Here is a 21,040-nt window from a genome sequence, read left to right as displayed (position 1 = left end):
CGCCCAGGCTGGAGTGCAGTGGCGCGATCTCGGCTCACTGCAAGCTCCGCCTCCCGGGTTCACGCCATTCTCCTGCCTCAGCCTCCTGAGTAGCTGGGACTACAGGCGCCTGCCAGCACGCCCGGCTAATTTTTTGTATTTTTTAGTAGAGACGGGGTTTCACCGTGGTCTCGATCTCCTGACCTCGTGATCCGCCCGCCTCGGCCTCCCAAAGTGCTGGGATTACAAGCGTGAGCCACCGCGCCCGGCCTGTTCTTTTTCTTTTTGAGACGGTCTCTATCTGTCGCCGTCCAGTGGCACGATCTCGGCTCACTACAACCTCCGGGTTCAAGCGATTCTCGTGCCTCAGCCACCCGGCTAGCTGGGATTACAGGCGCGCGCCATTACTCCCGGCTAATTTATTTCGTATTTTTAGTGGAGACAGGGTTTCGCCAAGGCGGCCAGGCTGGTCTCGAACTTCTGACTCAGGTGATCCGCCCGACTCGGCGTCCCAAAATTCTGAGATTACAGGTGTGAGCCACCGTGCCCGGCCTTGATCTGAATATAAAGGTTCCAACATCCCCAAACACAAGGTGACCCCATTTACAACTGGATCTTCAATAAGCGTCTGGTGATTCAATTTCCGCCAATTAGAAAGAGCCCAACCAGAACACGCAGGCGCCTTAACGCTGAGGGCATAACGAAGGTAAAGAAGGCGTGGCTACCGCCCAAATCCAAGATGGCTAGCAGGAGGCCGTCAGTTCTCGGGAGGGCAGCCCATCCTCGCTCCTGGGAGGCTCAAAGGCTCAAACGCCATTGGCAGAATCGCCGACAGCTCATCCTCCGCCCCCTGCAGGGGGCGGTAATGACAGAGTCCTAATTTCCGGTTCCGGCAGTACCGGGAGCCGAGTCGAGATGGAGGAAGATGCGACCGGCAGACTGCATTCGCTGGGAACGACGGATAGACTGGGGGCTGCGGCCTAGAGGTCCGGGCTTGGAGTTCTCCTCAGACGCGGTGGAGCCGCCGGAGTCTGAGAAGGTAAGAAGCCACCGGCTTGGGGTCTGTGACAACTAAGGTCTCTGAGGATCTGCACTTGTCAAGGAGGCAAAGGATGCCTGGGGTGCCAGGATGCGGTACCATGCAGTTTTGGGAATGAAGGACAACTGCGGTGAGGCGTCTCTTCCTGGCAGAGGATCGTGAGATTCGCTGACAGCGAAGAAGCACGGCAAGGGGCATGTTCGAAGACCCAGAGTTGGGTGTGCGGGGGCCAGGACAGAGGCTGCATAAATGGGGTGTCCCATGGAGTATCTTGAGAGGATTGTCATGTGGTGTCTGTGATGAGGGATCACGTGGTTACCTATGGAAGACCAAAGGAAAGCTGGGTGGGAATCTCACCCTGTCCGAGGTAGGGAGGAGATGATCTCCAAGGAGGGTTCGGAGGCATCCCCAGGCATTCCCCTAGGGAAATGTATATTCAGTAGCACAGGTGGGCAAGCATGTACATATATTCACGTTCATGTGGTAGATAGCTCCCAGGATGCAGATGCAATAGGGAGAACAGAAGGAATGGAGGATGTTGGTCTCTAGTCCCTGTTTCCAGCTGAGAAGTGAGGACCCATGGGTGTCTTGTCAGGAGCTGTAGAAGATGATTTGATTTGAAAAGATCCGAATCGATCGAATGGTCATCATTGTGCTCAGTTCCAGTGACAAGTCAGGATGGAGTCAGAGGGCTCCTAACCTAGTCATAATGGTCCCAGAGTCCTGGAGTAGTTGTTATAATTCTTATATATATTATAAAAGTTTGATTCTTATTCAGCAGGTCTAGGGTGCACCCTGAAATTCTGTATTTCTAACAGGCTCCCAGGTGATGTCCATGATGCCAGTCTGTGGACCACCTTGGATGGCAAGGACTTAGAGCATCACTGTCCAGTAGAACTTTCTGTAATGATAATGCTTTGCTGTTAACAAAATGCCTTCACAATGATTAACTCATATGAGTTGTACTACAACTCTTTTTTTTTTTTTTTTTTTTTTTTGAGACAGAGTCTCGCTCTGTCGCCCAGGCTGGAGTACAGTGGCACAATCTCGGCTCACTGCAAGCTCTGCCTCCCGGGTTCACACCATTCTCCTGCCTCAGCCTCCCGAGTAGCTGGGACTACAGGCGCCCACCACCACACCCGGCTAATTTTTTGTATTTTTAGTAGAGACGGGGTTTTACCGTGTTAGCCAGGATGGTCTCGATCTCCTGATCTCGTGATCCGCCCGCCTCGGCCTCCCAAAGTGTTGGGATTATAGGCGTGAGCCACCACGCCCGGCCTCACCTCATTTCTCGGAAGGGCAGCTCATCCTCGCTCCTGGGAGGCTCAAAGGCTCAAATGCCGTTGGTGGAATCGCCGACAGCTCATCCTCCACCCCCCGCGGGGGGCGGTAAAGACAGAGTCCAAATTTCCGGTTCTGGCAGTACTGGGAGCCAAGTCGAGATGGAGGAAGATGCGACCAGCGGACGGCATTTGCTGGGAACGATGGATAGACTGAGGGTTGCATATCATATACAGCATTGATAGGCTTTATTAGCCTGATTCAACAGACAAGGAAACTGAATTTCAGTGAAGTGACTTGGTTCCAGTCTTACACTACTGAGTAATGGAAGTGAAACTCAACATGGATCTCCTGATTGCTGGTGTTCTTTCTGTTGTATGACCTTGCCTTCTAGGTGACACTACCTTCTCTCGAGCCAGAATCTTATCCCAGAACCTAGTGAATAGTCAGTCCCATGTGAATTTTCTGGTACCAGGAGAGTAGAAGTGGAGAGGAGGAGGCATATGCCCCTGGGCCTATTTGTCCCTTTCCATTGGTGGGGTCAGTAGTGAGAGCTCTGCCTCTAACATTTCACTTGATTACTTCAGGACAAAGTGCTCACTAATTCTGGGTCACTTGTTAGGTCCCTTGAGGAAGCACTTCAACATTTGTGCCTGAGCAGTGTTAAAAAGTGGAAGAAAATCCGGAATTGGAGCCATGCACATGAGGGTCTGAGAAAGAGCCCTAAAGAAGCTGGGCTAAGTTGGGAGAAGGGAAGGCTGGAGGAACTTTGCATACAGGTATCTGCAAAGAGGATTTTTCAGAGGGTAAAACAAGAAGAATGGGATTGATATTTCCACAGGAAGTGGAAAAGAGCAGGTTGAGATCCTACCTTTTAGGAGCAGCCTGCCCCTTTTGAAAGGGTAAAGGGAGTGGGTGCAGTGCCCTCTCCCCTTCTGTTGTAGTGGCTTATCCCTCTAAGTCATGACCCTTGGATAGGGGTTACCTGCCTCGGAAAGTCCCCACTTCCTTGTGGGAGTTTAAAATAGATTGGCATATGTGAGAGATGGAGACGAGGTGGGAAATCGGATCCTGTCTTAGGATTTCTCATCAGGAGATGCTGGTACTTGGTGCTTCAGCTTGATAAATGAGAAGGTGCCATGAAACCAGGTCCTGGAACAGAAGCCCTGGTTGCTCTGTCTTTTAGCTGCTCTGACCCTCTGCCCTGCAGAGCACGCATTTTGCATGTGCCTGGCAGGAGGCCCTCCTGCTTGAGCCCTGCTGTATTTGTCTGTGTTGACAACATGACTGCTCAGCCACTAAGCTTGGTCACTCCACAGACACACTAGGAAAGCAGAGGCAGCTCTTGGTTTCTCTGGAACAGAGCTGCAAGAAGTCTCTGAGCATCTGCATGGCCAGGAGCTTATGCTTAACCGTTGAGTGACCTGCAGCCATAAGGGCATTAATTCTGCCTTCCAGAGGTGGGAATGACTTGGCTTTAAACAGTGATTTGTGTTAGAATTCTTCAAATCCCGTAAGGTAGAAGGCATGGTGGAGTAAAGGAGAAATCTTGGCTCATATCTGCCTCTTCCATTGACCAGCTGTGTGACCTTGGGCCTGTTACTTTTAACTTACCTGACCCTCCATTTCCTCATTTATCAGAAGTGTCTAACTGTACACAAGTTAAACTGTAAGGATTACATGAGGTAGTAGATAGTCAATCTTGCTGTTTCTCTGTATCTTCTTACCTCTCACTGGTGTTGAAAATATGATCTTGCGACCCTGGATGGCAGCCACTCTGGGGCAGGAGAGACAATGACCACCTTTTGAAGGGCTCAAAGGAGAATTTTGTCCCACAGGGCTTAGTGGGTCCCCCAGGCTGAGGCTGGGGAGGAGGGCCACCTTTGCCTACAGCAAGTGGCATATCATTGTTCTAGGGGTTCTCTTGATGGCAGAACTTTGCCTCTAGCTCATTTTCCACAGCCTAGATTTTCCAATCTTGCCAATCCAGTTGACTTCTGTCTTCTCATTTCCAAGCCATTGTTCTCTCTCTTTCACTATCTACATGGATTATCCTTCATTCAAACTGCTTTGTCCCAGCCGGGCGCGGTGGCTCACACCTGTAATCCTAGCACTTTGGGGAGCCGAGGCGGGTGGATCACAAGGTCAGGAGATCGAGACCATCCTGGCTAACATGGTGAAACCCCGTCTCTACTAAAAATACGGAAAATTAGCCGGGCGTGGTGGCAGGCGCCTGTAGTCCCAGCTACTTGGGAGGCTGAGGCAGGAGAATGGCGAGGCAGGAGAATGGCGAACCCGGGAGGTGGAGCTTGCAGTGGGCGGAGATCGCGCCACTGCACTCCAGCCTGGGCGACAGAGCGAGACACCATCTCAAAAACAAAAACAAAAACAAACTGCCTTGTCCTGTAGGAAGCCTGTGCGGGTTATGTACACCTCCCTCAATCCTTACCTTGAAGCTGAAGTTTCCCCTCAGCTCTCAAGTACTCAGTTTGCACTGCAGGTAGTCCCTATTTTAATGAAAGTTATACGGTCCAGCTCAGGGAATCCTGAAAAGCTGCCCTTGCTTCCATGGTAACCAAAAGGCAGTTCTCATGGAATAAAAGCTACCTGAAGCCTGAGTTGGGACCTTTGGTTGGGGAAGGTGGTTGAGGATGGACTCTGATTAGACGCTTGGCATGAGGTTTGCTACTGGAACTGCTAGTGTAGAATGCTTCAGCCGCCTAGAGTTGTCCCTGTGATGTGGCTACCTCCTTTCTCTGGGATTTCTCTTAAAGTCTGGGGAGCCCCTGCTTCTCATTTCCTGGAATTTATGTTCCCAGTCTCCCTTTCTGGCTGAAAATTTCTAGTATCTTACCGAACAGTGGTGGGATACACTGGAGCACATCATATTACCACTAAGTATGTCTAATAAATGACGTCTCTGATTTGACATTTCCTAAATGTGAAGCTCCTGATTTTATACAATTTTGAAATTAGTAAGCTTGTTAGTTTTGTTTGAAATTCTAGGCATTGGATACACTTAACATGAGGGCTACATGTGCATCAACATACTCTGGTTTCCTCCTTCCCTCTGTATCTTTTTTTTTTTTGAGATGGAGTCTCACTGTCTCCTAGGCTGGAGTGCAGTGGTGTGATCATGGCTCACTGCAGCCTCAACTTCCCGGGCTCAGGTGATCCTCCCACCTCAGCCACCCAAGTAGCTGGGACCATGGGACCACAGGTGCATGCCACCATGCCCGGCTAACTTATTTTTATATATTGTAGAGACAGTCTCCCTATGTTGCCTAGGCTGACCTTGAACTCTTGGGCTCAGGTGATCCTCCCACCTTGGCCTCCCAAAGTGTTGGGATTATAGGCATGAGCCACCATGTCCAGCCTTTTCTTCTGTATCTTGTGTCCATTCCCCAGAGCGATACTGTGTATCCTTGAACAGACGGTTTCTTGAAGTCAGAGTCTATATCCTCTGTCGCTTCTCCCCTTTCATTATCTATGGCTGAGGTTGTGGTTTATATGCTTAGAGTTGAAAGCATGGGGTCCAATGTGTTCTGTACTCTGTAGTTCCCCAGACTGTCCAGGGAAACTACTTAGCTCTCAGGTGGTTCTTTTCTGTTTTTCTCAGAGTGAGTTATCTAATAACTGAAGAGGACTCTGCCCTTTGGCCTGTTCCTGACTTTCTAACTCCTTTTGCTGGAGGAAGGGGAGGTGGGGGGGTGGAGGGTGCCCTGTGGTGTGAAAGCCCCACTTGCCCTCTCCTCTATACTTTCTTCCAATGCAGACGGGAGAAAGTATCATATAAATGTAGTGACTGTGGGTCAGGGGAGCTCTGAGGGGCCAGCACGGGAAATGAGAGACAAAATGAGTGAGTTGGTAGGTGGCGATTAGAGGCACCCTGCTGAGGGTGCAAGGCCAAAGGTGATGCCTCCTCAGTAGGCCCAGGAGCATCGAAACGGGAACAGTCCCTTTCAGCCTTCAGGAGCCTCCCAAATGTCACTTAGTGACATCCCATTCACCTGCTTAAAGGCCCTGCATCCTGCCAGGTAGTTGGTTTGTCCATAGCATCCTGAGCTCTGCCTGGGTGATCCAGACAAAAAGAATGATCCCTGGCCAAAGTAGTGATACCAGGGCCCAGACAGAGGCAGAGAGCTGGGGTAGGGAGCTGAGGAGGAGACCATGGAGCCAGGGGAATTATTGAAGTGAGGGACAATTTCTGGAGGAGGGAAACTGAGTAAGGGGAAGGCCTGGCCAAGGACTGAGAAGGGGACAGTATCCTGATCTATGAAAGAAGACTCAAGTGGGGATTGACAGAGCCAGATTGGGTGGAGTCCAAGCTTTGGGCAGGTGAGTGTCCAGGAGATGAGGGCTGAGAATGGGCCTTCACAGCCCAGCCAGAAGGGGAAAGCACAAAGCTCCACCCTCCTTCTTCACATCCCTCCATGCTGCTCAAATCCCAGGTCTTCAGGCACCATGGAGGACAAACGCAACATCCAGATCATCGAGTGGGAACACCTGGACAAGAAGAAGTTCTACGTGTTTGGTGTGGCAATGACAATGATGATCCGTGTCAGCGTCTACCCATTCACCCTCATCCGCACCCGGTTGCAAGTTCAGAAGGGGAAGAGCCTCTACCATGGGACCTTCGATGCCTTCATCAAGATCCTGCGAGCAGATGGTATCACTGGCCTCTACCGAGGGTTCCTGGTCAATACCTTCACCCTCATCTCTGGCCAGTGTTATGTCACCACTTATGAGCTCACCCGGAAGTTTGTAGCTGACTACAGCCAGAGTAACACAGTCAAATCACTGGTGGCTGGTGGCTCAGCCTCCCTTGTGGCCCAGAGCATCACAGTGCCCATTGATGTAGTCTCCCAGCACCTGATGATGCAACGCAAGGGTGAGAAAATGGGCCGCTTTCAGGTGCGGGGGAACCCAGAGGGACAAGGGGTACTTGTCTTTGGCCAAACCAAGGACATCATCAGGCAGATCCTGCGGGCTGATGGACTTCGCGGCTTCTATCGAGGCTATGTGGCTTCACTGCTTACCTATATCCCAAACAGTGCTGTCTGGTGGCCCTTCTATCACTTCTATGCAGGTAAGCAGGGGCCAGGACAGTGGGGGAGGAAGGTGGGATTTCTAATGGGGCTGAGATACTGCTGCTTTGTGCATGTTAGAGTGGAGGTGAGATTTAATGGAGGAATGGGTCATTCATTCAGCAAATGTTTGAATCCAAGAGGATTTAAAGATGCATAAAACATAGTTTTTGCTTTCAAGGAGCTTCTAATGTAGTGAGGGAAGCAGACAGGTAAAAAGACTAGAACAGTGTGCAGCATATGCTCTGTGTGCTTTGGAGTCACTGGAAGGTGGGGGAGGACAAAAGCCATGGGATGTTTAGGATTTGAAGATGAATCTTTTTTTTTTTTTTTTTTTTTTTTTTTTTTTTTTGAGACGGAGTCTCGCTGTCGCCCAGGCTGGAGTGCAGTGGCGCAATCTCGGCTCACTGCAAGCTCCGCCTCCCGGGTTCGCGCCATTCTCCTGCCTCAGCCTCTCCGAGTAGCTGGGACTACAGGCGCCCGCCACCGCACCCGGCTAATTTTTTTTGTATTTTTAGTAGAGACGGGGTTTCACCGTGGTCTCGATCTCCTGACCTCGTGATCCGCCCGCCTCGGCCTCCCAAAGTGCTGGGATTACAAGCGTGAGCCACCGCGCCCGGCCTTGAAGATGAATCTGATGGGTAATAGTGAGCTTTTGAGTTGGATGTTTTCCTCAGCATTTTTTTCTTTTCTTTTTTTTTTTTTTTTTTTTTTTTTTTTGAGATGGAGTCTCACTCTGTCACCTAGGCTGGAGTGCAGTGGTGAGATCTTGGCTCACTGCAACCTCCACCTCCCGGGTTCAAGCGATTCTTGTGCTTCAGCCTCCCGAGTAGCTGGGACTATAGGCGGGTGCCACCATGGCTGGCTAACTTTTGTATTTTTAGTAGAGATGGGGTTTCACCATGTTAGTCAGGCTGGTCTTGAGCTCCTGACCTTGTGATCTGCCCGCCTCGGCCTCCCAAAGTGCTGGGATTACAGAAGTGAGACACCAGCCCCTCAGCATTTTATTTTATTTTTATTTTATTTTTTTTTTTTTTTTTTTTTATTTTTTGAGACGGAGTCTTGCTCTGTCTCCCGGACTCGAGTGCAGTGGCGCGATCTCGGCTCACTGCGAGCTCCGCCTCCCGGGTTCACGCCATTCTCCTGCCTCAGCCTCCCGAGTAGCTGGGACTACAGGCGCCCGCCAACACGCCCGGCTAATTTTTTGTATTTTTAGTAGAGACGGGGTTTCACCGTGTTAGCCAGGATGGTCTCGATCTCCTGACCTCGTGATCCGCCCGCCTCGGCCTCCCAAAGTGCTGGGATTACAGGCTTGAGCCACCGCGCCCGGCTTCAGCATTTTAAATTCAAGGTGTGATATGACCTTGAACCTCTCCACTCCTGTAATGTATCTTTGTTCATAAGACATTTTACTTTTTAAGTATTTCCTATTTCCTAGAAATGGGGTTACTGACTCAAAGATAACATTTTTGAGGACTTCCATAAACATACTGCCAGATTGCCTTCTCAAAGGGCGGGGTGCATTGTTGAAGAGCAGGACTTGAGTGTGCCTGCTACCCTGGGACATCCACCCACAGCTTTGAGTAACCACGAAACTCCCGTTAGGGCAGCCTATGTTTGCAGCCTCCCTAATCCCTGCTGTTGGCTCCCAACCCTTGGTAGTGGGCATTCTGTCCCACCCCATTGGAAACTTCTGACCAAAATTTTGATGCCTTCTTAACCTGTAATGATTTTGTTTCTGTGGCTCTGTACTTTCCTGGTGCTTCTTTTGTTTTTGATTATTGCTTCTTTCTTCTTCTATCTTTCTTCTTCTTCCTTCTTCCTCTTCTTCCTTCCTCCTCCTCCTCTTCTTCTTTCTTCTTCTTTTCTTCTTCCTTCTTCTTTCTTTCTTCTTCCTTCTTTTTCTTCTTTCTTCTTCTTTTTTTGCTAGCTCTATTACTTCTATTTAGCACAATGTTTCCTCTGGGGTATTTGTTAAAAGTCAGGTTCCTGGACTCTACCCTGACCCTTTAATGTTAAAAAAGCTTCCCAGGAAATGTGAGCATTTTCTCTGGAGTCTGTGTTTAGCCTTCTCTCCTCACTTGACTGCATTTACAATTAGAGCTGCATTTTTCTGACGTGTCCGTCATCTCTACTTCCATTCCCAGACTAGCTTGTCAAGAGTTCTGGACAGACATTCTGACTGTAGGACTTCTCCATCTACATGCATCAACTTATGTCTAAAACTTTCTTCAATTAACTAGTCTTCATCCCAAGCTGGCTCTCTTTTCTGACTTACTTTCATCGGTCAGTGGCCTTGTTATTCTTCAGTTCACTGAGACTGAAGTCTTGGGGATTGTGCTTGACCACTCCTTCTTTCTTGTCCCCATGTCTAGTCCTGGTAACTCTAGAATTTCTCTCCCAACTTTCTCTTCATTCCTGCCGCCTTCCCTGGAAACCATGCCTCTGTTACGTTCCTCCCAGACTGCTGCATCAGCTTTCTAGCTGTTCCCTCCTGAGTTCTCTTCCTTCCCGTCCATCACATACATCTCTAATGGACTGACCTTTTCAACTCGAGTTGTCATGTTCAGTGGCTTCCACTGCTTACTGAATAAAATCCAAACTCTTCAGCCTGGCTTCAGCCTCCCTTCACAGTGAAATCTCTTGCTTCTCCCCTAGGTATAGGCAGTCTGTGCTGTAGCCTGGGCAGGTAGCGCACAATTCCTCAACCATACATCACCTCTCCTACCACCGTGTTTTGTTCCTGCCACCCCTCTACCTAGATGCCCCCCAGGTTTACTTACCCTTGGCGCAATCATGACTTACCTCTTTAAGTGCTCCTTATTGCCTCCTCTTCCTTCCTCTCCATGTAACCCTTAACCCAGAAGTGATCTTTCCCCTTTTTCATCCCCGTGACATTGAATCTTTCTTAAGGCAGTTATACATTTGCCTTGATGTTATGTGTGTGCCCTCTCTCTTCTATGATGTGGAAAGGTTCTTGGAAGGGGGAGGAAACTAACATTTATTGAATGCCCATGTGTGCCAGGGCTCTGTGTGAGGGCTTGCATATGTCATAATTCCAATCTCACAATAACCCTGCGATGTAAGTGGTCTATAAGAACAGGGATCATGTCTGTTTCTGTTCACTATTGTACCTCCCAACACCTAGCTTAGGGTCTGGTGAACCTTAATTGCTCAGTAAATATTTTTTGAATTAATAGACTGGTTCTTGCCACTCCCTTTTGCTTAAAATCTGCCAGTGCTGCCTTACTGGCATCTAGAATAAAATCAGTTTTCCTTTCCATGGTCTATACATCTCTATTGATCTGACTCTTGTCTGCTTTTCCAGCCCCACCTTGTGCCACTGTGCTCTTCCTCACTGCTCTTCCCTCAGTTCCTGGTATACATCAAGCTCTGTTCTTGCCTCAAGGCCTTTGCAGATACTGTTCTCTGCCCGGACACCCTTTCCCCTGTTCTTTATGTGGTTGGCTCCTTCTCATGCCTCAGGCTTCAGCTTACATGTCACCTTTGCAAAAAGGACTTTATTCTATTGGAAAGAGGGCTCTTTCTGTTTTATATTTCAGCACCTTGTTTCCTTCTTAGTACTTGTCATAATTTGCAGTTATTTTACCCCCAACTCCCAGCTCCTTAGTTAGAATATAAATTCCATGAAGGCATCTCCCTGTCCATGTCTCTGTTCTATGTCTGGTACTTATCATGGTGCCTGGCATCTATTATTAAGTAAATACTCACTTATATCATTAAATACTTGTCCAGAGTGAAGCCAGTCTTAGCCAAGTGGGACTTAAACCAAGTCAGCCTGAGTTCATCTTTTGCCTGGCAGATAAGAGATTCTTAAATGTTTCTTGAATGACTAATTGAGAAAAATGAAAGATGTGGATTCCCTCCCTCCCTCCCTTCCTTCCTTCTTTCATTCTCTTTCCTTTTTTTTTTTTTTTTTGAGACAGAGTCTCACTCTGTCACCTAGGCTGGAGTGCAGTGGCGCGATCTCAGCTCACTGCAAGCCCCGCCTCCCAGGTTCATGCCATTTTCCTGCCTCAGCCTCCCAAGTAGCTGGGACTACAGGCACATGCCACCACGCCCGGCCAAGTTTTTTGTATTTTTAGTAGAGATGGGGTTTCACCGTGTTAACCAAGATGGTCTCGATCTCCTGACCTCGTGATCAGCCCGCCTCAGCCTCCCAAAGTGTAGGGATTACAGGCGTGAGCCACCGCACCCGGCCCTTCTTTTCTTTTTTTTTTTTTTTTTTGAGATGGAGTTTCGCTCTTGTTGCCCAAGCTGGAGTACAATGGCGTGATCCTGGCTCACTGCAACCTCCACCTCCTGGGTTCAAGCAATTCTCCTGCCTCAGTCTCCCGAGTAGCTGGGATTACAGGCATGAGCCATCACGCCCGGCTAATTTTGCTTTTTTAGTAGAGATGGGGTTTCTCCATGTTGGCCAGAGTGGTCTCAAACTCCCAACCTCAGGTGATCCGCTTGCCTTGGCCTCCCAAAGTGCTGGGATTACAGGCATGAGCCACCGTGCCCTGTCTGACATGGAGTTATTTCTACCACTTTCTTGCTTTTGTGTTTCATCTTCTCCCCAAGCCCCAGGAAAATGGGATATGTGCATGATTAAAATTGGAATCTGGATCCTGCTGTAGCTTGCAGGCCTGGAGGCCAGAATAGACAGGCCCAAGGAGGCAGGCAATGGCAGTCCACATGCTACAGTTGTTTTTTTTGTTTGTTTCAAACGGAGTTTCACTGTTGCCCAGGCTGGAGTGCAATGGTGTGATCTTGGCTCACTGCAACCTTTACCTCCCAGGTTTAAGCGATTCTCCTGCCTCAGCCTACTGAGTAGCTGGGATTACAGGTGCCCGCCGCCACACCCGGTGAATTTTTTGTATTTTTAGTAGAGATGGGTTTCATCATGTTGGCCAGGCTGGTCTTGAACTCCTGACCTCAGGTGATCCACCTGCTCAGCCTTCGAAAGGTGCGAGCCACCATGCCCGGTCCAGATGCTACAGTTTAATGATGGCAAAATGCCTTTCTCTTGGGAAAAACAGGACACCAGTGAGGCTGAGCCACCAGTTCACTTTGTTTCTGTTTGTATGCTGATTCTGGGGAAGACAGTATATTAGAACTGGTGGAGAGGTGGTTCTGGTGAGGTTTAGGGAATTCTGCCATCCCAGCTGAGACTTGGAAGCTCTCACTTCTGCCCTGCCAGCCTCCACCTCCCTACTTCTCCGTGGCCACAAACTACTAAAACTAGGAGCATGAGGAAAAAAATTTTTTTTTTTTTTTTTTTTTTTGAGATGGAGTTTCACTCTTGTTGCCCAGGCTGGAATGCAATGGTGTGATCTTGGCTCACCGCAACCTCTCCCGGGTTCAAGCGATTCTCCTGCCTCAGCCTCCCGAGTAGCTGGGATTATAGGCTTGCGCCATCACACCTGGCTAATTTTGCATTTTTAGTAGAGACGGGGTTTCTCCATGTTGGTCAGACTGGTCTTGAACTCCCGACCTCAGGTGATCGCCCGCCTCTGCCTCCCAGAGTGCTGGGATTATGGGCGTGAGCCACCCCACCTGGCTGAGGAAAAAATTCTTAAGGGTATGATAAAGGCCGGGCGCGGTGGCTCACGCTTGTAATCCCAGCACTTTGGGAGGCCGAGGCGGGCGGATCACGAGGTCAGGAGATCGAGACCACGGTGAAACCCCGTCTCTACTAAAAATACAAAAAAAATTAGCCAGGCGTGGTGGTGGGCGCCTGTAGTCGCAGCTACTCAGGAGGCTGAGGCAGGAGAATGGCATGAACCCGGGAGGCAGAGCTTGCAGTGAGCCGAGATCGCGCCACTGCACTCCAGCCTGGGCGACAGAGCGAGACTCCGTCTCAAAAAAAAAAAAAAAGGTATGATAGCTGAACTATAGAAGAGAAAACCCTAAGTGACTTACCTCTTGGATCTTATATGCTGTTCCTTCCCTTACTCATACTGCTCCAGGATACTGGACTTGGCTGCCCCTCGAACACTTGCTGTATGCTTGTCCTCAGGGCCCTTGCATAGGATGTTATCCCTTGCTTTGAAAGCTCTGTCCACAGATCCATGTGGCTTGCACTGTCTCCTTCAGGTCTTTGCTCAGACTTCACCTTCTTGGAATGGGCTTTCATCCTTTATCCCTGAGAAAAAAAATAAAAAATAAAATGGCAACCCCTTCCCCTCCACCGTTGGCCTCCCTATCTCCCTTTCCTGCTTTATTTTTATCTATAGCACATATCTGCTGACATAGCTGTGTATTTTGCTTTTTATTTGTTTATTATCTCTTCACACTAGAATATAAATTTCCTAAGCACAGGAATTTGAGGCTCTTTTATTTACTGTTAAATCCTCAGGGTCCAAGATGACCAGCTCATGGTAGTCACTCAATAAATCTTTGTTGAATAAATGAATGAACATGTTGTCTTTTTTTTTTTTTTTTTTTTTTTTCGAGACGGAGTCTTGCCCTGTCACCCAGGCTGGAGTGCAGTGGCACGATCTCGGCTCACTGCAACCTCCGCCTCCCAGGTTCACGCCATTCTCCTGCCTCGGCCTCCCAAGTAGCTGGGACTACAGACGCCAGCCACCACGCCTGGCTAATTTTTTGTATTTTAGTAGAGACGGGGTTTCACCGTGTTAGCCAGGATGGTCTCGATCTCCTGACCTCGTGATCCACCTGCCTCGGCCTCCCAAAGTGCTGGGATTACAGGCGTGAGCCACCGTGCCCAGCCACATGTTGTCTTTCACCTCCAGAGAGAGTAAAAAGAAAATTCAATTGCAGGTAGACTTCTCAGTGGTACTGGGATGGGTTAACCTGGGTACCATTCTATCTTCATTAGCATTTTGAAAGATGCATTTTCTTTCTTGATATAGGCTGGAGAAAAGTGCTTATTGTAGGATATGACTTTCTATTTTAATATTGTTTTTATTTTTTAAAATATGCACGTTTCAAAATTCAAAAGTTAAGAAAGGGTATGTAGTATGCAACGAAAAGGCTCCTTACCCACCTGGTTCCCTTCTGTAGAGACAGTCAGTGTCACTAGTTTTTATTTCATTTTTAATTTTTTTTTTTTTTTTTTTTGAGATGGACTCTTGCTCTGTCACCCAGGCTGGAGTGCAATGACGAGATCTCAGCTCACTGCAACCTCTGCCTCCCGGGTTCAAGTGATTCTCCTGCCTCAGCCTCCCGAATAGCTGGGATTACAGGTGTGCACCACCACGTCCGGTAAATTTTTGTATTTTTGGTAGAGACGGGGTTTCACCATGTTGGTCAGGCTGGTCTCAAACTCCTGACCTCAGATGATCTGCCCACCTCTGCCTCCCAAAGTGCTGGGATTACAGGTGTGAGCCACCACATCCAGCTTTAATTTTTCTTTGAAACAGGGTCTTACTCTGACGCCCAGGCTGGAGTGCAGTGGCGTGATCATGGCTCACTGCAGCCTCTACTTCCAGGACTCAGGTGATCCTCCCACATCAGCCTTCCAAGTTGCTGGGACTACAGGCCCGCATCACCATGCCCGGCTAATTTTTGTATTTTTGGTAGAGGAGGGGTTTCACCATGTTGTCCAGTCTGGTTGCAAACTCCTGGGCTCAAGTGATCCACCCATCTTGGCCTCCCAAAGTGCTAGGATTACAGGCTTGAGCCACCACTGCCTGGCCATGTCACTGGCTTTTAATGTATCCTACCAGAGTTACTCAATGCATAAAGAAGCAAATATTTAGTGTGTGCTTTTCTAGCCTGTGAGTTCGGAGGAACAGAGCAAGAGGCATAAGGCTTTTACATCAGGAAAGATTTTCTGCCCATCAGTTGAAAGGAGTCAGCAAGCAAATTTTGAAATCTCCCTCTCCAAAGAATCTTGTCTTGTTTAAATGGATGATGTTGGCCAGGTCCAGTGGCTCACACCTGTAATTCCAACACTTTGGGAGGCTGAGGTGGGAGGATTGCTCGAGTCCAGGAGTTCAAGACCAGCCTGCACAACATAGTGAGACTCTGTCTCTACAAAAAAAAATTTTTTTTTTTTTTTTTTTTTTTGAGACAGAGTCTTGCTCTGTCGCCCAGGCTGGAGTGCAGTGGTGTGATCTCGGCTCACTGCAAGCTCCGCCTCCCGGGTTCACGCCATTCTCTTGCCTCAGCCTCCCGAGTAGCTGGGACTACAGGCACCTGCCACCATGCCCAGCTAATTTTTTTTTGTATTTTTAGTAGAGACGGGGTTTCACCGTATTAGCCAGGATGGTCTCGATCTCCTGACCTCGTGATCTGCCCGCCTTGGCCTCCCAAAGTGCTGGGATTACAGGCGTGAGCCACCGCGCCCGGCACTACAAAACATTTTTTTAAAAATTAGCTGGGCATGGTGGCACAAGCCTATAGACCCAACTACTGGGGATGCTGAGATGGGAGGATTGCTTGAGCCCGGGAGATTGAGGCTGCAGTAAGCCATGATCATGCCACTGCACTCCAACCTGTGTGACACAGACAGACCCTGTCTCAAAAGAAAAAAAAAATCAATCAAAATAAACGGGTGATATCACCAAGATGACTCCTGGAAAGGGCCTGAGACTTAATAGTTTTTTGAAGGAAGCAGAGAAAATAAAAGATAGGAGTTGGGTGGCGAAGGGTGGAGGGTTTGTCTGGGTTGGGAAAGCCACCTGGTAGAAGCAGCAAGCACAGTGAGGGCAGACCGGTGGTGCTTTGTGTCTTGAGCCATTGTCTTTCCCTGGATTCCAGAGCAGCTCTCCTACTTGTGTCCTAAGGAGTGCCCTCACATTGTCTTTCAAGCCGTCTCGGGGCCCCTGGCTGCAGCCACTGCCTCCATCCTCACCAATCCCATGGATGTCATACGAACCCGCGTGCAGGTAAGACTGGCCACTTCCCTCACCCTCCTCCTGGAGAAGCCATTAGAAGCATGACCTTCAAGCCCTCCAGTGTTGCCCTGACCTCTTTGTGTCCTGGCCCTCTAGTCCAGTCAGTCTTCTCCTGAACATCTAAGCCCCTTCTGTGTGCTTAGCATCTGCAGAAGCCAGCCCACAGCTAGGCACAGTGGCTCACGCCTGTAATCCCAGCATTTTGGGAGGCCGAGGCGGGCAGATCACCTGAGCCCAAGAGTTCAAGACCAGCTTGGCCAACATGGTGAAACCCTGTCTCTACTAAAAATAAAAAATTAGCTGGGTGTGTTGGCATGCACCTGTAGTCCCAGCTACTCGGGAGGCTGAGGCAGGAGAATCACTCGAACCCAGAGGTGGAGGTTGCATTGAGCCAAGATCGCGCCACTGCACTCCAGCCTGGGTGACAGAGTGAGACTTCGTCTCAAAAAAAAAAAAAGAAGCCCGCTCAGCACTTAAAGTACCTGGAATGCTTCTCACTCTGTCTGCTACCTTGCATATCTCTCTCTCCTCCGTCACATGTCCATGCCTCCAGGAAATCTTACTGGTTTCTTCCAGCCTTTACTGGAGTCCTATTCCATAGCCTATTAGCATAGCCTGTCAACAACTCTCCTTTACCTTGCAGGTTTGTGGTTATAAGAAATATTGATTTCAGTTAATTCATAAGTCTGTCTGGTTTTTCCAGTAGGCCATAAGTTCTCTATGGATTACGAGAGTGACTTAAATAGGTTTCACAGATTTTATGGTGTGGATGCAGCAAAACCCTGACAAAGCCCTTAGTAATGCTTGTCTTCAGTCAGCTTAAAGACAGTTACACAGCACCTAGACCAGGGAAATAGAATCTGAATGATGATATGTAATATGCAAATAGTAGGTATTGCCATATAAAGTTTTATGTCTGATTTGAGGTGGAGAATCAAAGTTGTACAAGAGAATGAAGTCACTGGGTTATGGTGAGGGGAGGAGGGAAGGAAGATAACCTTAACAGGTTGGGGATAAAATCAGCTTCCCTAGTACCAGCATGTTGGGAAGCAGATAAATGACGAATATAGGTATTTTTGTTCCTAGGAAAGAACGCCCCCTCATTTGAAAATGAATACACTGGCATCTGGTTGGTTTGCAAATAATAAAGCGCACAGGGTCAGTCCTCATTCTTTCCTGAGCCTTGTTCTGGGTGTTCTAGGAGGAGATCCAAGGGAAAGGACAGGTCTGTACTTTGAGGAGCTTCCAGGCTGGAAAGACCCAGAGGCATAGGTGAAAAAGTCCTTGACATGGCTGTGGAAAAAGTGGAAGGGTTAGGGAAGCAGAGACGGTCACATGAGAGAGTATTGGAGAGGAAGAAGGGAGTGTGGAGGAGGGTGCTGAAGGAGGTAGGGCGGAAGCGGGGGATGTTCTTAGCCATGGCTGGGATACCTTGTGAAGGTCATATAAGGGGAGGTATGAACAAGGAGTGAGTCTGTCCTGTATTGGCCGAGGGGCTGAGGAGTGGTTTCTAAAGGTGTAGTTTAGGGGTGGGGGAGGGTGTGGGACTGTTGAGAAAGAAGAGAGAAGTGATTTCTGGTTGGCCAGGCTTTCAGCGTGATAGGGAAGATGCCTATATTTGTTCATGGGGTGTGTGAGAGATGGCAGAGATGGAGAGGAAGGTTCCACTCTGGGGCTTCAAGGGATTGAAATGATCAGAATCAAAATCAGACTGGCAGAGCTGCAGAAGGTCTTAGAGAGGATTTAACTCAGGCTTCCTGAGACCAGAGAGCAGCATCCAGTCCAAAGACTCATAGCTACATAGATTATCTCATGATATCAATGATAGCTAACATTTATTGTACACTTAACTATCTGCCACCACTCTTGTTAGTATTTATGAATTTTTTTTTTTCTTGCTCATAACAACCTCATGGTGCAGGTACTATTATCACTGTTTTATATTTGAGGAAATTGGGGCACAAAGAGTTAAGTAAATTACCCAAGGTTATGTTGTTAGTAGGTTGGGGAGCAGAATTCAAACCCAGGCAGTCAGGCACCAGGGCTCATACTAAATCACTGTGCTGTACCATCCCTCACAAGCAGAATCCACGCCTTCCGACGCCGGAGTCTGGTTCTCCCCACTTTAGCCTAAGGCAGAGGGAGATTGAGCAGAGGGGCTCTGACTACAGACAATGGACCTCCACTGTGTTGACTTTCCCAGGTTGAGGGCAAGAACTCCATCATCCTGACCTTCAGACAGCTGATGGCAGAAGAAGGGCCTTGGGGCCTCATGAAAGGCCTCTCGGCCAGAATCATCTCAGCCACACCTTCCACCATTGTCATTGTGGTGGGCTATGAGAGCCTCAAGAAACTCAGCCTCCGACCTGAGCTGGTGGACTCAAGACACTGGTAACCAGTGGTGGGGAGAGAAGCCTGCTGTTTTCCACACTACCGTGGGTCAGGGGCAGAGTGGAGAGGACAGCACCCTCTCCAGATGCCCCCACCACATACCCAGCCCTGCCCTGGGCCAGGTGGCCTATCTGGGATAGGGATAGAGACTTTGAACTGCTCTTGCTGAAGAGGCTCCACGCCTGGATCCCTTGCCCTTACTATTTAAAATTCTCTTCTGAGCTGGGCTCCCTCACTCAGTCCCTGTATTCGATACCGGCCTAAAGACCCCACCCCCCACCCTGCCAGCCCTTCTTCTGGCTTCCCCCTCCATCTGTGTCCCTGAGACCCTGAGAAGAGCTGTACATAGAGCTTGCTTACTACCACTGGTTCTTCCTCTTGGGCTTTCAGCCCAGACTCCAAGCAGCTGCTATCAACCCTCTCTCCCTTCATCTCTTAGCCTTGCTTATTTTTATTTTGGGACCGAGCTGCCCACTAGATGACTCTGCTTTTTCCTGCACTTGGGGCTAAGGTGCCAGGTACTTATTTGCACAGGGAGCAGGAGCAGCAAAAAATCTCTGGTTCTCCAGAGCACTCGTCCTCTCTTTGGAGGGGTTATTAGGTTGGAGAGAAATGTTGATACTTTTGTTGTGTGTGTGTGTGTGTGTGTGTTTTAACATCTGTGAACCAGGCTATTAGTCCTGCTAAAGCGCCAATCCTGCTGTCAGAGCTCACCCCCTTCCTAAGACAGGTAGAAAAATGTAATGTAGCTTTTTCCACAATCCAGTTCCCTGTCCCTTCAGTCTCAGGAGCCCTAGGAGAGTCTAAGCTGGGGCATCCCCTGGCCCAGAGGACTCCTGTGGTGGGCACAGTTCTAAGTGGATCAGGCTGTCTTGGGTGCACTGGACTTGGAGCACTACCTTGAGAAGTCAGGTTGAGAAAGTAGTTGATCTAGAAGGCAACAAGTGGGCATGTGTTCCCCAGCACATTACCCAGGCCAGCAGAGCCAAACCTAGGAGAGGGCAGTGGGGAGATTCTCTGCCCCAGGCAGCCATGACATACACATAAATACCCCAATCACTCAGACTTACGGCAACAAGTGTTGTCTCACTATGGTGATCTCTAAGATCCACATCACTGGATGCGTAGTCATCCCAGTCATGGTACCCTGTGGAGGGATGCTGGAAGAACATAAAGAGCAGTTCAGAAAGCCACCCAATACCAGGACCACTGCATTTACCAACCTGACACTGCCAAGATTATCTGATGCTCTCCTCAGGAGCTAGGAGAGGAGTGCTCCTTCTTCCCTGCCTCATCCTCCCTACCGCTACTCTCCCCAAGCCTGTGTTGCAGGTAGAGAGGTGCAGCAAATAGAGAAGGCATGTCAAACCCTGCATTTCTACCTGAGACGTGTGACCTGGATGATCCTCCAAACCCTATTGGTCCCACCCCCTGGGAAAGGCCATGGTGCCAATTTGAAAGGTGCTAGCTACCTGAAGCCTTGATATTTCTTCATGGCTGCCGCACATTCTTCCACCTTGGCCAGAACAGGTTCTGAAAACCGCTTCTTTACCTTCACCACCACCACTGCCCATCTTGATCTCTTTGAGGGTTTTCCCCTTTCACTTGATTTTATTTTTGTTTATCCCTTCCTGCACTTTGTCAAGAGAGTCCTCCAGTTTCTATCCAGGAATGTTCACATCCAAAGGGTTGGACCCACCGATCATTCTGAATCTTCCTGCCCCTCCTCACTGCTTTACCCTGAGAACCACAAATATAATGGAAACAGTTTCCCCCACCCTCACTCCATCTCTTTAAGCTTATCCTAGCAAGACCTCGAGAGACCCTAGAGACTTCAGTCCTTCCTCGCCATGGCACAGTGGGGAACGTGTCAATGGGGAAAGTGTCACGGACAGGAGGTAGGATCCTGCCGCTCGCGTCTTGGTGTTTCTCCCCCAAGACTTTCCTTCTGTTTTGTTGTCTTGTGCAGTATTTTACAGCCCCTCTTGTGTTTTTCGTTTCTCGTACACACACGCAGTTTTAAGGATGATGTGTGTATAATTAAAGGGACCCTTGGCCCATACTTAACTAATTCTTTAGGGGCTGGGATTGGGTTTGACTGAAATACGTTTTGGTGGGGATGGTTCGGTGGACTTCCATTCTCCCTAAACTGGAGTTTTGGTCGGTAACCAAAACTAAAAGAAACCTCTGGGAGACTGGAAACGACTGGAGCATTGAGGAACAACGTAATGAAAAGGCAGACTCTGAACGTTTGATGAAATGGACTCTTGTGAATATTAACAGTGAATATTCACTGTTGCACTGTACTAAGTCTCTGAAATGTAATTAAAAGTTTTTATTGAGTCCCCGAGCTTTGGCTTGCGCATATTTTTCCGGTCGCGGACATCCCACCG

General features: G+C 48.9%; 1 protein-coding gene across 4 annotated transcripts; it reads left to right on the top strand.

Moving 5' to 3' along the window:
* Nucleotides 1–867: 867 nt before the first annotated feature.
* Nucleotides 868–20,997, top strand: SLC25A44 (solute carrier family 25 member 44). 4 transcript variants are annotated; one of them, XM_030824221.1, is made up of 4 exons: nucleotides 868–1,018; nucleotides 6,751–7,388; nucleotides 16,120–16,247; nucleotides 18,460–20,796. In XM_030824221.1, exons 2-4 carry the CDS (start codon nucleotides 6,764–6,766, stop codon nucleotides 18,649–18,651), a joined length of 945 nt encoding a protein of 314 aa, XP_030680081.1. In that variant the 5' UTR covers nucleotides 868–1,018; nucleotides 6,751–6,763; the 3' UTR covers nucleotides 18,652–20,796. The 4 variants fall into 4 exon arrangements, with proteins under 4 accessions (XP_030680081.1, XP_030680080.1, XP_030680083.1 ...); XM_030824222.1 differs by lacking the exon at nucleotides 868–1,018 and adding an exon at nucleotides 6,437–6,637 and having other exon boundaries at nucleotides 18,460–20,997; XM_030824220.1 differs by lacking the exon at nucleotides 868–1,018 and having other exon boundaries at nucleotides 5,602–7,388; nucleotides 18,460–20,997.
* The last annotated feature ends 43 nt before the right edge of the window (nucleotides 20,998–21,040 follow it).

Source organism: Nomascus leucogenys, chromosome 12 (genome assembly GCF_006542625.1).
Source record: "Nomascus leucogenys isolate Asia chromosome 12, Asia_NLE_v1, whole genome shotgun sequence".
Taxonomy (NCBI): Eukaryota; Metazoa; Chordata; class Mammalia; order Primates; family Hylobatidae; genus Nomascus; species Nomascus leucogenys.
Note: the sequence above shows the minus strand (reverse complement) of the source record. Positions and strands in the feature narration are given on the sequence as shown.